Source organism: Cynocephalus volans, chromosome 14 (genome assembly GCF_027409185.1).
Source record: "Cynocephalus volans isolate mCynVol1 chromosome 14, mCynVol1.pri, whole genome shotgun sequence".
Taxonomy (NCBI): Eukaryota; Metazoa; Chordata; class Mammalia; order Dermoptera; family Cynocephalidae; genus Cynocephalus; species Cynocephalus volans.
Window position 1 is genome coordinate 91,430,374 of NC_084473.1, and position 16,878 is coordinate 91,447,251.

At 51.0% G+C, this 16,878-nt stretch overlaps 2 protein-coding genes across 4 annotated transcripts; both read right to left on the reverse strand.

The window, feature by feature from the left end:
- Positions 1–481: 481 nt before the first annotated feature.
- Positions 482–6,328, reverse strand: ANKRD23 (ankyrin repeat domain 23). The gene is made up of 9 exons (XM_063078542.1): positions 6,259–6,328; positions 4,781–4,927; positions 4,424–4,552; positions 3,424–3,549; positions 3,074–3,172; positions 2,887–2,985; positions 2,635–2,733; positions 2,357–2,455; positions 482–2,263 (listed from the first exon to the last, which is right to left on the reverse strand). The coding sequence occupies exons 1-9, from the start codon at positions 6,283–6,285 to the stop codon at positions 2,168–2,170; spliced, it is 921 nt and encodes a 306-aa protein (XP_062934612.1). The 5' UTR covers positions 6,286–6,328; the 3' UTR covers positions 482–2,167.
- Positions 6,329–8,958: 2,630 nt separating this feature from the next.
- Positions 8,959–15,543, reverse strand: ANKRD39 (ankyrin repeat domain 39). Of its 3 annotated transcripts, XM_063078705.1 has the most exons (5): positions 15,408–15,484; positions 14,942–15,215; positions 13,082–13,185; positions 12,458–12,661; positions 8,959–9,868 (listed from the first exon to the last, which is right to left on the reverse strand). In XM_063078705.1, exons 2-5 carry the CDS (start codon positions 15,000–15,002, stop codon positions 9,725–9,727), a joined length of 513 nt encoding a protein of 170 aa, XP_062934775.1. In that variant the 5' UTR covers positions 15,003–15,215; positions 15,408–15,484; the 3' UTR covers positions 8,959–9,724. The 3 variants fall into 3 exon arrangements, with proteins under 3 accessions (XP_062934775.1, XP_062934776.1, XP_062934774.1); XM_063078706.1 differs by lacking the exon at positions 14,942–15,215 and having other exon boundaries at positions 8,959–9,823; positions 15,408–15,543; XM_063078704.1 differs by lacking the exon at positions 14,942–15,215 and having other exon boundaries at positions 15,408–15,543.
- Between the last annotated feature and the right edge of the window lie 1,335 nt (positions 15,544–16,878).

Genomic DNA, 16,878 nt, shown 5'->3' on the forward strand with positions numbered 1-16,878 from the left:
CACCCTCAGGGCTTCTGACTTAATCAGTCTGGACATTAGGACTTTTTTTTTTTTAACATAAGATGACCGATAAGGGGATCTTAACCCTTGACTTGGTGTTGTCAGCACCACGCTCAGCCAGTGAGCTAAACAGCCATCCCTATATAGGATCTGAACCTGTGGCCTTCGCATTATCAGCACCACACTCTTCCGAGTGAGCCACGGCTGGCCCTGGACATTAGGACTTTTAACACCTTCCCTTGTGATTCTAATAAGCAGCTGAGACTGAGAACCAGTGCTCTTTGAATTTGTCTGTCAATGAGCAGAGATGATTTGAGCACAAGAGCCAAGTACTAGGACCCCACCTACAGCCTCTCTTGCTGTGAGGCCAGCAAGCTTGAAAGGCTTGAGCTTTGCTGCCGAGGACAAGGCCTTGGGCCCTGCCAGGCAGTCCCTAGTGCCCAATGTATTGGCTCCTCCTGGCCCAAAAAAGACAAGGCTGTGCTGGATAATCAACCAGTTTTAATGAACAAAAAACTATCCGTATAAAAAGGTTTATGTCACTTAAGTGTCCCCATTTTTTAGATGAGGATTTGTCGTCTCCATTGTTTTGAGTGCCTGTTTTGCCCATGGCATCAGCATGTACACTGGCTCTGTCACCACAGTGCAGGGGCTGCCTGTGGAAAGGTGTAGGGCCCTGGTGTGGTGCACTAGTGGGCTTTTTCACATAGTAACAATAGCCTTGTTTGTGGTCCCATAAGGCCACCAAAGTTAGACTATAAATAACCTCTGCAAAATGGATTTCAACCCAGAACCATGTGAGGGGAGGCTGAGCCTTCGTCCTTTAGCTCTTTACTCAACTTAGAGCACAGCTCTTTTTAAGATTCATTTTCTGGCATTTAAGGACTCAGCCCTGCCAGTGGTACAGGTCTACACCAGTGAGACTTGAAACTAATGAAAATGGGCTGGCCAGTTAGCACAGGTGGTTAGACCGTACCAGCCAGCCACCAAAATAAATAACCACAGTGAAAGAGGAAGGTGCCTTTAGGGAGCTTGTGTGAAGCTGGGTCCTCATTATCCACCACTTAGCAGACAAGGGACAGGGGGAGTTGTGCTCTTTGGTTTCCCTTGCTTTCCCTGCGGGCTGAGTTCAGAGCCCCCCTGTGTCCTGCCCTCAGGAGGGATCAGGCAGAGTGGGCTGCAGTTGCAGGGTCCAGGCAAGAGCTCAAGCTCCAGTACTAGGGGAACATGAGAGCCTCAGGCAGACTAGGGTTACGGGCCACCACCCCAAGACTTGGGTGGGCCACAAGCAATCCCCAGCACCCAGGCACTTCACCCCTACAGTAAGGGCCACCAGCCAGCCATCAACAGGGCAGCAGGCAGGTCTGACCAGAACCTGTGAACAGAATGGGCACAGGGTTTTCCTAAAATGTTAGCTTCAGCTTATTGGTCTTAAGGCTTCTGCAGCAACCTGGTTGGTACTGGACTTCTGTTGCTGTGGGGCCTCAAACCTGCTGAACAGCCCCCTCCAGATTGCCAGAACCCACCTCCAGAGTCCTTAAGACCAAAGTTGTCTGTAGCTGCTCCAGATGCTATCAGGGTTGCTGCTGATAGCAATGGAGTACCCTGGAGAAGCCTCTGCCCACGAGCACTAGCCAGCTGCGCATATGCCTGGCACCTGTGTGGCCTAGTTTGGTTGCCTCTTGTACGTCCTGGACAGTAGCTGCTGGCCATAGGCTGAATGACCACCTGCTGGAGACTAACCCTTTGGAGGGCAAGGGCACAATCTCCTAGACCGAGGGTTCGTAGACACTGAGGAAGTCTACACCCAGCCCTGGGTAGCTCCAGGCTTAGGTCTGCTCACTTTCTGTTCCATGCATAGCTCACACTCCACCCCCCTGGCCCTTGTCTGGACCCACTGTGCTCTATGCTACCCCGTGGTCCTCAGCCTTCCCAGCTCCAGCCCTAGCAGGCAATGAGGCCCCCTCAACGCTTGAAGCCATGGAGGCCTGCTTTCTCTACCTGCTGGGCTCGCCGCTGCTCCTCAGCTCTGAGGGAGCCACCTTGGAGGCCTGAGGAAGCAAAGCCCTAAGGGGAATCAGGACTGAGGGGCAAGAACCACAGAGTGTGCAGGTGTGGGGGTAAAGGGGATGGGATGGGAATTGGAAGTGACCCTGCACGGCTGTCGTCAGCACCGGGTGCGGGGATGCCCAACATGGGCCTGCAGTGCTTCCTGGATGCCCCGCTGCCAGTCTCGTGCCAGCTGCACTGGGGTCATAGAGGCCTGGGAACAAGAAGCTGGGTCAGTCCTTGCTGTCCTCAGGAGCTCCACCCGGCCACCTGGCACAGGGTGCTGGGCTGGCCTGCTCATACTCACCATGTTCTGCACACCCAGCTGGGCTCCATACAGCAGGAGCAGCTTCATGGCTCTGTAGCGGCCATGCCGCACAGCCTCATGGAGAGCTGTGTCCCCTTCCTGTTGAGAAGGGGGATGTCATGCTACTACTTTCCTCCTCCTGCTCACTTGCCAGCCACCATGCAGTAAAAGGTTGCAGGAGCTTTCACTAAGCAGACAGCACCTCTGGACCAGGCTCAGGCTCCTCAGTCACTGTCCCCTGGTGGAGCTACCCCAAGGTGGAGAGGACAACTGCCTACCTTATCCTGTGCATCAACGTGGGCTCCGCACTCAATGAGGTGCTCCAGGCAGTCGCAATGCCCTGTGCGCACTGCCACATGCAAGGGGGTGCTCCAGATCTAAGAGCAAGTGGGGATCGGTGTGGGGTCTGCACTGTGGAAGCCGCCTCCCAACCCCGCAGGGCTGTGCTCCCTCCCCACCAGGAACAGTGTTGACCCCCGTGTGCAGCTCACCTCCTTCTAACAGACCACCCAAGGCAGTGTGCCCCTCACCTTGTCCTGGGCGTTGACCTTGGCTCCCTGGTTAAGCAGCTGTTTGAGGATGTCCAGGTGTCCTCCACGGCAGGCCCAGAACATGGGTGTCCTGTCCAGCTGCAAAACAAAAGCACGAAAGCACTCGGACCTGCTGGGATGCTAGGGAGGGTGTCTGCCACGAGGATGGGCCTTCCCTGGTTCTCACCAAGTCCCGAGCATCTACAGCGGCACCTGCCGCCAGCAGCTTGTTCACCAGCTGGCTGTGACCCTTCAGACAGGCCCAGTGCAAGGCCGTGCGGTGGAGCTGGGGGCAGAGATGGGAGATCAGGCAGAGGGAACACAGCCATCCCTAGAGGCCCCACCCCAGGCCTGGTCCCAGCGCCAGGTCCCTGAATAGAGTTGCCCATTCCCCCATCAGGCAAAGGACCTCTCCCTCCTGCTCAGGAGGCACCACTGGCCTCATGCCCATAAGACAGAAGAGCCACAGCTTTCTAGGCTGAAGATTGTCCTCCCATAGCTGCGGCTGCTGCAGACCCATTCGCCCCACTACTCTACCTTGTCATGGGCACTGGGATCCCCTCCATCTGTCAGGTACTTGTCAATCAGGGCCTCCTGGTTCTCAGCAGCTGCCTTCAGGAACATCTCCAGGTCCACAGGCTCCAGCTGGGCCTGGGACTGCGGCTGGGAGAATTGAAGGACAAGACCAAATTATTCCCTGAGACTGCCAGCACCCATGACAACACAGCCTCACCCAGCCCAGGGGTTCCCAAACAGCTGACTGGGGGCCGGTGCACTGCTGGTTTGTACAAGTGTGGTTTTGTCTTTAAGTCCCCCCCTCCCCAGCCACCGCCAAGGAGGTTCTGACTGAACAGACATCGGGTGTATGTGTTAGGGATTGACTTGTGTCCCCTCACATTCATACAAGGGCACTTCCAAAAGTTCACGGGAAGAGTCACATTATCTTTCAATTCCACTTTTCCATAAACTTTTTGAGATACTCTGGTATGCTGAAGACCTAACCCTCAGTAGCTCTGAATGTAACTTTATTTGGAAACAGGATGCAGACGTAATTGGTTAAGATGAGGTCATACTAGAGTGGAGTGGGCCCCTATCCAAGATGACTGCTGTCCTTATACAAAGGGGACATTTGGACACAGACACACACAGGGAGAACATCATGTGAACAAAAGGCAGGGATGGGGTGATGCATCTAGGAGCCAAGGAACGCCAGAGACCACCACGACCACGAGAAGCTAGAAGACAGGCGTAAATGGATTCTCCTTCACAGCCCCTGGAAGGAGCCAGCTCTGCCCACGGCCTAACCTGGACTTCCAGCTTCCAGAACCGTGGGACAAGTTTCTGCGTTTCAGCCACCCCGTCTGCGGTACTTCGTCACAGCAGCCCTAGCGGGTTGCTACAGGGGCTCTGTGATGGACTGCCCCGCGCCTCCTCGGGCACTGGCTTTGCACCGTTGCCCGCAGCATCCACTCTTCCCAAGCCCCGCATAGGGAGGGGAGGTTCTTGCTCTGGAACTCAAGCCTGACTTCTAACCCACCTTAACCACGGGCTCAGGTTCCCTGGGGGGGACTCTGCGTCTCAGTCGCTTTTCTCTTCGTCTTTGAACCAAGTTTTTCAAGTCAGCCAGATTCTGCAGATTAAGTCTGGAACTTTTAAGCCTTTCGAGCTGGGGCAGAAAGTGGGCAGAAGACAAGACCGTGCCAGCCATCAGCCACTGGTTGTGGGAGCTTTGGCGGCAGGCCACTGGGCAATCTAATCCTCCTCTGCCCTGCCCACAGGAGACACACCAGCTGCTCAGGCTGCAGACCCCTGACCATCGGCCCTCCAAGGCCCTCACTGCTCAGGGCTGCCCACCCGGGATGAGCCGCCCCTCCTGCCCCAGCATCTCTCTCACTTTCTCCTTCTTCTCTTCTTCCAACTTCAGCTTCTCCTGGGCCACAGCCTCTTGGGGGCCCAGCCTCCAGTCACTAGGCCAGCCTCCAGGATCAGGAACTCCACGCCCGAATCCCGACACCTTCCTTTCAACTCCTTCTCCACTTACCTGTAGGAACAGGATGTGGATAAAGAATCAGGAAAATTGGAGGAACCCATAAACATTAGAGTTGTGCAGTTGCAGGGAGATCTCTGACAAGAGCTGACATGCAAAGGTCAGTGTTGTGGATTTGAGAGTTGGCCTGACCTTCCTTCTCAAAGCTTTGGCAAGCTCCCCGACACCCATGGCTGTTGCTGGCTCTCACCAACTGTGGTGTCAGCTGAGGTCCAGGGGATAACTGACCACTGCCTACCCTTCTCCTGTCAGCAGGAACCCTGGGTGGGGGGCATGAGACCACATCTATTTATATTTCTGGGTTGGTGCCCAGGTAGCCTCAGGCACATGACACCTCAGCTCCGCTCAGGGGCTGTGGTCCTAGATTCCTGCCAGATCACACCATACTGCCACCTGAACCCAAGCTCAGAGGGACAGAAGAGATGCCCCTTGGGTAAAATCCTAAATTCCTGGGTTCAACTCTTGGCTCTTCGTGAAGCTGTTTCTACATCAGAACTTACCTTTACACGAGTTATTGGGACTTGGGCTTGGGGCAGAGCCTACACAGCAAATATCCATTCTTCCTCCCCAGCCCCACCCCCAGGAGTTCAGGAGCAGGAGAGCACAGAGGAATGAGCATGCACGTGAGAGAAGAGGTTGGAATGAAGGATAGCAGAGCCTAGGACTTCTGGCCAGGCAGAGCCATCCTCCCTCGCAAAGCAGCCCTGGTGACCTAATGCTCCCGGCGCTGTAGTCCTCCACCCAGCAGAGCTGACAGCGGGCTGTGGCCAGCTGGGGCCACCGGCTCACAGTGGGGCTTGAGGGGCAGTGCCACATCCTGAGTGTCATGCCCTCTGCGTCCCACTTCACCAAAACTGACACTCCAAAGTGTCACTGGCATCCCTGTTTCTCTCACTGCTCAGGGAGTGCACGAGCACCCTCTCCCCCTCTGCTGCCACAGCAGCCAGACCCTCTGGCCCATCTCCAGAGCAGCGACTATCATGGTCTTGAGTTTAACAAAGACCCCTGCTCTACCTGTGTCTTCCAAGGTACCCTGCTGTCTCCTGCTTCTCTTTCGCCATCACAGTCCAGGTGAAACTTACTAAACTCAAGGATTTTCATGTCTACATCACCCAGCTCCTTCCCATTCGACTTCCCTCTTTGATCCTAACCCCCTCACCACCTCCCCTGAGAATCAGACCAGAAAAGAACTGCCTGCCTCCTTGCTCCTAAAACCTGACCCCCAGCCACAGAAAGGCAGCTGCCTGCCCTCCCCTTGCCAGGCCACATCATCCTGCAGAGACCACCTCCTCAGGCCACCTCCACCCTCTGCCCCACGTCCTTACCAGTTGCCGAATGCTCACGAAGTCCATGGTCCCCCCTGTTCTTCACATCCCCCAGTGACAGGAGCTGAACTGCTCAGCCCTTTTATAGGAGAGCTGTGGGAGCTGGGAGCAGGCAAGGACAGACTTGTGCCTTGGCCAGATGACTCTGGGATTCTGTCACAGCAACCAAAATACCAGTCTGGGAATGTAGCCCGCTGAGGCAGGAAAAAGGAGCTGTCTGCAGCTGAGTCGACTACATCCTCAGACACCCACTATCCTGCACCTCGCCACCCCCATCTACTCGGGAGTCATTTAACCAACACATGTCCTGGGTGCCCAGGCCACTCACCCAGATTCAGGCAGAAACCCTTCCCACTCTCCGAAGTTTAGACAGACCCCTCTTATAGAAAAGTCCAGCCTGAGCCTCCATACTGTTGTAGGTCTGGCTGCCTGGGAAACCCGAAAGACCCAACCCAACTGCCCTAGCACAAGGAGGCCAGAATCCTGAAGAGGACCCTGGGAAGGACAGGAGAAGAGGCTGACCTACTGCCTCAGGAGTGCTCATGGCATCTACGCAAGGAAACCAGGCTTCATGAGATTTCCCCATCCATTTGCCAGCTTCCAGACTGCCCTTCCCAATGCTTCATGGTTTCCTCTCCCAGGGGTCCCTACTTCTCCCTACCACTCTGAGAGCCAGTGTATTATGCTGCCCCCCCACTGGGAGCCAAGCCTCACCTATCATCAGCCCTCATGCCTCTGGAAAAGTCTGCCATGCCCCTTCTCGCAGGTCCCCACAAGATGCTCTCCAGGCATGGAGTGTGGCCTTCCACAGGGAAGGGGAGACTGAGACCCTCTCCAGTTCCCAGTATGTAATGGTAACCATGGAATCCAGCTGCACAGCAAGCTGTCTCGAGCCACCAAAATCAAATTTCCTAATTCTCCTTAAGAAGCTGTGCATGCCCTTCACCCAGCTGCGCTTTGAACTCTGCCTTGACCTTTGAAAGGAAATGAGATAGCTGGTAAATGAGACTCCAAAATCAGTGCAACATGAGCAGAGATGACCAGAACAGAGCAGGGAGAACTGTGGGTGAAGAACGGCCAACGGCCCTAAAGGGCTGCCAATGGTCCCACTACAGAGCTGGCTTCTTGGAAGTGCTTCCAAGTTTTGAGAGAACTTAGGGAAACATAGAGCTTTTTAAAGAAACTCAGTTTTTATGCTTTAGGGTGTTTTTTTCAGACAAAAGCTTTTGGTTATGAGGCAGGAGAGAGTTACCTAGACTCGAGTGGGACAAACAGACAAGAAAAAGTCAGACTTGAGCTCTGGACTCCACTGCCCACCCTGACTCTAAAACTCCTGGCCTTCAACATTTAAGGAAAAGGGCATTTTGCATAAACAGGTTTCATCTGACATTCTCAGCAGAAAACTAGTTTGTTCCACATAAAACAAATTAGTGTTAACTCTGACTTTAAAAATGATTTCTTGGGCTGGCTGGTTAGGTTAGTGGATTAGAGTGTGGTGTACTAACACCAAGGTCAAGGGTTCAGATCCCACATGGGCCAGGTGCCAAAATAAAATAGAGATGATTTATTTTTTATTATTTTTTTTATAAAGATGACCAGTAAGGGGATCTTAACCCTTGACTTGGTGTTGTCAGCACCACGCTCTCCCAAGTGAGCCAGCTGGCCATCCCTATATAGGGATCTGAACCCGTGGTCTTGGTGTTATCAGCACCACACTCTCCCAAGTGAGCCACAGGCCGGCCCTTAAAAATGATTTCTTATTAAAAAATCCAAATATAAACATAAAGCTCAAGACTTCCTTAACTAACCCCTCTTGCCACAGAGGTCCAGGGAAAACCATGGATGCCAGTTTAATGTGCATCCTCCTGCCTTTTTCTCTGTGTATTGTGTGCATGTCCACCCACATTTCTGCAGACATATTTTGCTCTGAGGCATCGTACTGTGGACACAATTTGGCAGCCTTCCCACGTCTGCACACACTGCTCTCTGCTGTGCTGCGCCTGTTATGTTTGCAGAACTTCACCTCCCCTATTTGGCAGCATTGAGGTTAGCGCCACTTTTTTTTCTTTTTAAAATTACACCCCATGCTCCAATGCACATCTTCATAAATGCCTCTGTAAATAAACATCTTTGCAACCACGGATGAATATTTCTATAGGTAGGTACCTAGAAATCAAGTAACTGGCCCTGCTTGTTTAAATAGATATTGCCTGGGCCAGCCCGTGGCTCACTGGGGAGAATGTGGTGCTGATAACACCAAGGCCATGGGTTCGGATCCCATATAGGGATGGCCGGTTAGCTCACTGGGTGAGCGTGGTGCTGACAACACCAAGTCAAGGGTTAAGATTCCCTTACCGGTCATCTTTAAAAAAAAAAAAAAAAATAGATATTGCCAAGGGCCGGCCCATGGCTCACTTGGGAGAGTGTGGTGCTGATAACACCAAGGCCACGGGTTCAGATCCCTATATAGGGATGGCCGGTAAGCTCACTGGGTGAGCGTGGTGCTGACAACACCAAGTCAAGGGTTAAGATCCTCTTACCGGTCATCTGAAAAAAAAAATAAATAAATAAAATTAAATAGATATTGCCAAACTGCCACATATAGTGGCTGCACCAATTTCCGTGAACAGATGCCAATAAAGGTAAGACAAGTGACAGCATGAAAAAAAATATATATATATATATTTATCAGAGAATCAATATCCAAAATATAAGCAATTCCTATGAATCAATAAAAACAAAGAAATTTTTAAATGGACATGGACAGTAAGTTCACAGAAGGCAGGTGTTCAACCTCACTAGTAATTAGCAACACAAAATAAAGCAATAGCACTTTCCACCTATAAGGTTGTTAAAATTAATGAAATTACGGAATGAAAGCGAGCATTGATCAAGTTTTGGGGAAGTGGGCACTCTTGCACGCTGCCTGCCGGGTGCCAGGCACGCCCCTCAGTGCTCTCCACATCCTGTACTCACTCATTTAGTCCCCACAATGACCTCGAGGCAGGCCCTATTATAATCATTCTCACTTTACAGATGAGGAAACTGAGGGACAGACAGGTAAAGCGACTTACACCAAGGTCACTTAGCTAGAAAGCAGCTTTTGTCACATATTCCATGTTTTCTTCTAATACTAACACTAATAGTTTAATGTTTTTATATTTAGGTCTTTAATCTTGAAATCTATCTTTGCGTGTGGGATGAGATAAGGATATAACTTTATTTTTTTCCAAATGGATAGATGTTTCCTCATGAACTAATTTAGAATATGATCACCTGTCCAGGCTTAAACACTTTTAGCCCCACCAAATCTACTCCCTCCCTTCCACAGTGACCACAAGGGAGCTCTTTGTGGGTTTTCTGGCCTCAGTTTCCCACCCTGCAGCACGGATGCTGACCAAAGCAGGTGCTTGAAGAGCTAGTCTGTGCACCCGTCAAGGGCAGCCCGAGACAGGAGCGTGGTGACTCAGCTGGCCAGCAGGTCCCGCAGGTCGCTGTTGCAGGGCAGCAGGTCACATGCTAGCCGTGCCTTTCGATCCCGGACAGACTTCAGGGCTGGGCTGTGCTGCAACAGGAGGGAGCAAACGTCCATGTGACCCTTCTCAGCAGCCTGTACAGAGAGAGGCTGAGTCAAAAGGTGAACCCCCTCCAGGCCCTGCTCTTTCTTGCTCCACTTCTACAGACCTCTTGATCCTAAAAAAGAGGGCTCGTGGAAATGGAGACACTGGCTGTTGGAGTCGATTTCTCCTAAATCCCACCAAATCCCAGTGACTTGTGTACAGACTCGTGGGGTAGCCTAGTGACATTATGCAGTTAGCCTGAGTTTTTCTTTCTTGTGTTGTACAGAACTTGGATCTCTAAGCGCCTTTCACAGACATTCACAGATCACCTACAGGGTGCTGGGCACCATGGGTACGAGATGCATCAGACACGGCCCCTCCCCTTTGGGAACTTTCACATGAGCAGGGAAAGACTGGTGCCCACGTTCCAAGCTTTCTTCTCTTCTCCTTCAGATAGATGACCCCGATCTGGACATCGATTTCTAACCTACTTCCTCCAAAAAAATAACAGAGTTAAGTGATTTATGTAGATTATCTTGTTTAACTTTCACAGTAACCCTCAGAGGCAGGAACCATCATTATTCTCACTTTACAGATGAAGAAACTTAGGGTTATATAAGTTAAGTAACTCGCACAAGGTCACAGAACTAGTGTGGCAGCTGGGGATTCTTAATCAGGTTTGTCCGAATTCTAAATAACTACATCATACCATTGTATTCCCCACTCCTCACAACAGACAAACTGATGGACTAGAGGGGCTTTTCAGAGGTATCAAAATGAATACTAAAAGCTACCATCATCCCACATTTGTGTCTAAACCTTTACTTAGCAGACCCTCTTGATGACCACAGACCTAAGGTTCTCAATCTCACTGCCTCAATTCAGGCAGTGGAATGTTGTGAACGGTTGTGAGAAGCATTCCAAATAAGTTATTACAAGAAATAAAGTACTAATGTTTGCAAATAGTTTATTAAACACACACACACACACACACACACACACAGAACAATGCATATCCCTCACACATTTTCATTCTCTGAATGAGAGAAAAAGGGATAGAGATGTATCTAAAATGCTGCAAACCAAGGGTAACACCAGCCAGATATACCCACAGCAGCATCCTTCCTGTATACATCCATCATGTGATTTCTGGCAGTAAAACACCTCAGCAACACCAGTTTAGGCCACTAAGAAATAAGCAACTTGCCTATCCAACTGGCAAGTATTTAAAAAAAAAAACAAACCAACCTCCAGCTGTTCGCTCAGCACATATTCATCGAGTACATGTGCTAAGTGCTAAGGCCACAACAGTAAACAAGTTAAAGTCTCAGCTGTCTCTATTGAGAGAGACAGACCTCAGACAAAATTTCAAGGGGGACAGGAGTTAGGAAAAGTTGGGTCCAGGGTGTATCCAGGTGGGCATGTATCTGGGTGAATTAACCATATCTGAGGATCAGAGAAGGCTCTCGGGTGTGATGTGTAAGCTGAGATCCAGAAGGAAGGGTACAAACAAGCCAGATGAACAGCGGGAGTGGAGAGGCCGCCAGATGGGGGAACAGCTTGTTACGTATGGCCCTGGGGTAATGGAGTAGTAAAATGAAAATGAAAAAGGAAAGATCACACTAATACTACATGGTCAGGAAATTGAAAAAAATTAAGGGATAAGGGGACAAGAGCTCAGGATAAAATTGCAGAGGCAGGCAGGAGCTGACTCCAGAAGGCCTTGCAAAATGGCTTATGAACCTGGGCAAAGAAAGCCTCTGAAGGATTCCAAGTGAGGATATGGCATGATCAGAACTGCTTTTTAAAACCATCATTCTGGAAGAAAGTCAAGGTGGCAGCAAAAGATGAATATATTTTATACATATATGCCATAAATATGCATAAGCCACTTTTCAAAGATGCATAAGAAATTGAAGTGGATGCCTTGAAGTAGGTGACCTAGGAGACTGAGGGACGAGGGGTCAAGGTGGAGGGAAACTCATTTTCGTGGCATAGCCTTTTGTATTTCTCAGTTGTTTACCATGTGCATTTCTAGTCAGAGTTTAATGAAATGATCGCTCTGGCTGTACTATAGAAAGTGAGTAGGGCTGAGCCCATGGCGCACTCGGTAGCGTGCTGCGCTAGCAGCACGGCGACGCTCCCGCCGCGGGTTCGGATCCTATATAGGAATGACCGGTGCACTCCCTGGCTGAGCGCCGGTCACGAAAAAAAAATAAATAAATAAAAAAGAAAGTGGGTATATATGTGCATATATATCTATGTATCAAAACATCAGATTGTATCCCATAAATATGTAAATTACAATGTGTCAATTAAAATAAATTAAAAAAAGAAAGTGTACTTAGGGACAGGCAAGGGTAGGTATAAGTTTCAGAAAACCAATTACATGGTAAAGCTTTCATGACCTATCACTAAGGGAAAGAAAACTAAAATGACTCTGTACATTTTAATTTACATGCACAGCACAAAGGAAAATTATACATTATCCTAAAGTGATGATAGGTGAGCACCGAGATTACAAATGATTTTTATTTTCTTGTCTATGCTTTTCTGTTTTCCCCATGTTTTCTATAGTGAACATGTTATAATTTTCAGAATTAAAAAAAAAAAGTTTGGAAGGAGTAAGAGGGGCCTACCTTATGTAGACTGGTCATGCCATCATCATCTACCAACCTGGGGTTGCACCCATGGGAAAGCAGAAGCCGTGCTATTTCAGTGTGCCCGCAGTAGCTGGCCCGGTGCAGAGCAGTGACACCTCCGTGGGTCTGGGCATCACACTTGGCTCCATTTTCCAGCAGGAACTGGCATACATCATAGTGCCCGTTGCGGCTGGCGTAGTGCTGCAGGGAACAAGAATAGGTCAGACAGCAGAACCCAGGCAGGTGACAAGGGTGGTGGAGTGGTGAGGGCACAGGCTTTGCAAAGAATGGCCTAGGATCACCTCGGGTACCACCCCCAGCAGCCGGGTGACCTGGGCAAGCTTATTCATTTCTAGCATCAGTTTCCTCAACTGGAAAATGGGCAGAGTATCATTCCTGCCTCATCGGATTGTTACGAAAATAAAATTAAATAATTGATGTAAAGCTCTTACTCTAATGATAAAAACCCAGGTTCACATGAGGCTTGAAACAGAAACTCTGCTGGGACAGAAGGAAAGGAGGGCTGATAAAAGATGAACATCAATCCCCCCTCCTCACAGATCAGGTATCCCCCAAGTTGAAGTTTCTCCCTCTTCTGACCCTGTGTTCCTCCCAGCTCACCAGCGCCGTGTAGCCAGCCGAGTCAGGCTGACTCGGGTCCGTTGCCTTCTGGACTAAATATTTCACACGACCCAGGTCTCCATGCAGGGCTGCTGACCAGATTCCTGCAGAAAGACAACCAAAGTACTGAATCATGCTGAAAGGCTGGGGACAGCTAGTGCTTCCTCTACCCTTGACCTCAGTTTTCTCATCTATAAAATGGAAATGTTTGTTCTTTCAACCAATATTAACCAGGCCCTTCCTCTTTGCCAAGAATTCTTTGAGCTGGTGACATAGCTATTAACAAGAAGGCAAGGGGCCGGCCCGTGGCTCACTCGGGAGAGTGCGGTGCTGATAACACCAAGGCTATGGGTTTGGATCCCATATAGGGATGGCCGGTTAGCTCACTGGCTGAGCGTGGTGCTGACAACACCAAGTCAAGGGTTAAGACCCCCTTACTGGTCAACTTTAAAAAAAAAACAAAAAACAAGGCAAGGAGCTTGTCTAATCAGGACAGTAGGATTGGGCAGACACAGAAATCCCTTGTTCCCCTTCAAACACATAAATGTTGGATAAAGTAATGTTTTTAATGTTTGATACAGAGTCAAATTCAAAAGCAAGAAAAAGAAATTGCCAGAAACAAAGTGAAACCATGGGCAAAGTGGTGAGCAGGCACTGAAGCTGTAGAATTTAAAGGACACTCAGGGGCTGACCTGTGGCTCACTTGGGAGAGTGTGGTGCTGATAACACCAGGGCCACGGGTTCGGGTCCCTATATAGGGATGGCCGGTTTGCTCACTGGATGAGCGTGGTGCTGACAGCACCAAGTCAAGGGTTAAGATCCCCTTACTGGTCATCTTTTTAAAAATATAAATAAAAAAAATAAAGGGCACTCAGAACTGGACACATATCTCAGGGACTTTGGTGTGAACACCTGAGCAGGGTTCAGAGTGAAAGCTCCAGGCCACTTGTGAGCTCAAAGACTAAAAATTGCAAAAAAGAAAAAGAAAAAGCAATCCACTGCTATGAGAGGTGGTCAGCAAATACAAATGGGAAAATGCATGCCTCAAAAGTTAGCCATGATAGGGGCTGGCCAGTTAGCTCAGTTGGGTACAGCACAGCCTTATGACACCAAGGTCACAGGTTCCAATCCCCATACTGGTCAGCCACCAAAAAAAAAAAAAAAAAAAAAAAGGCTATTATAGCACAATCTAAAAGTGACCCTAACATACCAATGTTTAATGTGTTCAGGACCTAGTTGAAGAGAGAATTAGTGATGTGGACTTTACCAAGAAGGCAGCAAAAAATGATAAGGAGAAAAATATTAAAGAGAGGTAAGGAAACACAGAAGATAGAATGTACCAACATATGTCTAAAAGGAGTACCAGAGAGAGAGAGGCAGTGTTTGAAGAGATAGCATCTAAGAATTATCCAGAATTACAGACAATTGTGAATCCTCAGATGAACAACCACATTAAATCCCAAAGATTAATAAAAGCAAATTTAGCATGGTGAAATGACTGAACATCAAGAACAAAGAGAACATTTAAAAGTTACCAAGAAGAAAAGATCATTACCCGTCAAAGTCATCAGCAGATATAACAGTAGTAGCAGATACAAGAAGATGAAGGAACAATATTTCCAAAGGATTGTGGGGAAAAATATAATTGTCAACCTAGAATTTTACACTTGGCTAAGCTATCACAAGTGTTGGGGGGGCGGGGGGAGGCATTCTTGCTGAAAAAACTATTAAAGAATGTACTTCTAGAAGAAGGAAAATGAACCCAAAAAGAAGATATGATTTGAAGGAAAAAAAAGGCACACAATAAGCTAGATAAGGATCCTTTTTATATGTAGTAAATACATAATAAGTTTTATTGACCTGGACTTGACGGACTTTGGATGGGGCAAGGCTTCTTTCTCAACAGCAGCACAGTTAACATTTTGGGCCAGATAATTCTTTGTTGCCGTATGGGACGCACGCACAGCGCCCACCCACCAGGCTCAGCAAGTGGTAGCTCCCTTCACCGCGCCGCCCGCCTGAAGCTCCACGCCTCCACTTGTAGATTCCGCTCCCCGGCCAGTCTCCGACACCTGAGCCGGCTTGCGTCTCCCAGGTGAGGTCATCAGGTGGAGAGTCAGGCCCAGTCCCACCCCTGGGAAAGTTACGGAAGCCAATGCCTCAGTTTCCCCGCCTGCACGCCCGACGAGGTGTCTCATGCCGCGTCCCCGGCAGGCTCTCAGTACCGCGGGCGCTGTGTCCCCTCGCCCGCCCTCCCTGCGCCAGGCCCAGAAGCCCTCGGGGTTCCGTTCGTGGTCCCAAAGGCCGGGCCGCGCGGCCGCCTCACCCCTCTCGAAGTCCATCTCGTCCAGCGTCTGCTGCACGCCGGGCACCGCGCCGGGGCGGGAGCAGCAGGGCCCATCGGCGCAGGGCCGCGGCGCCGCCATCCACGCCTCGGCGCCCGCCCACCAGCTGTGGGTCACTCGCTGGGCCTCGGCGGGAGGGGCGGACGGAGGCGGTGCCCGCGCCGCAGTACCGGATCCGACCACTCGGCGTCCGCGGTTGTCCTCCTAGTCCCGCCACTTGGCCTCAACCAGCCAACCAGGCGCCTAGGCCTTAACGGGTCAACCAATCGCGGCGGTGGGGCGGGGCTTGTTTGCGCCGCGCCGCGCCCCGAGGCGGCCACGCGAGGGCGTCCGAGGCTAAGCAGAGGGCGGCAGGGCGGCGGGGCGGCTCAGGGTCCCGGGAAACTGACCTCGCGGGAGAGGGCGGCGCCGGCCGCGGGGCCTTGTAGGGTGTGGGGACGAGGCGGCCAGGCCTGGCAGGGAGGTTTTATGTTACCTTCGCCAGAACCCAGACCTCCAAAGGTCACGCAGGCTCTACCCGTTACCTCCCTTGTGCCACCAGGCTCTCTAGGGCGCGCTCTGCAGTCGTCGCCCCTCTTCCCGGCACCACCCCAAACAGGCGGACCGCCCACGGCCTCGCCGACACCCCTCCTCCCGCCATTCCTTTAAAATCCGGTAAGGGGCAGGTGGCCACAACCTGTCCTGCCGCTAGAAACAACCCCACGTTAAATCCCGAGGGCAGAGAGACAGGGCCTTGGTTTGTCAAACCTTCCAGCCCCGCAGTGGGGTGATTCGTTCAAAACGTGCTCTGGGCTGCAGACCATGCACTAAGCATAGCATACTCAAGTCAGCAGATCCCAGCCTTGCAATCCACTGTGGAGGAAACCCAGGGTGCAGCCTGCCCAAGCCCCATCAGGTGTGGGTGGACTCCCTCGCACTGCCTGTCCCTGGGCATGGGTGAGCAAACGTATCTAAACCCATCGGGGGCACGCAGAAATGGTGCCTGGTGACAGAATCCAGGCTTGGGCCTGGTTTTTCCTCACAAGCATCTGGGTACCACTCCCCCACTAGGGCAGTGGTTTGGTGCGTACTGGGTGGCAGGAGGGTAGGCTCCTCCTCTCCGTAGTTGGGGCACTTACAGACTCTGGCATATTCCTGGGGGGTGGAAGGCTGGAGTGACTACACAGCCTTAAGCTGTTTCTGGGAAGTCCCCCTCCTTTGGCTCCCTCACTCCCACACTAGCCCTCCTGAGTTCTGGGAAGGCAGGCCCCTCCTCCTCATCCCCAGGGCTCAAGTCCCAGTGCCCTGGCTTCTTCCTTTGGCCAGAAGCCAAGGCGGGCTCCCAAGGGACTGTGGCCCTGTTCTGGTTCCCAGCCCCTTAGCCACCACTGTGGGAAACACTGGAGTCCGGGCATTAGGCCGGGACCACAGAAAGCCACAGAAGGGGCAGCTGCCTTGGGATGGCACAGGGGT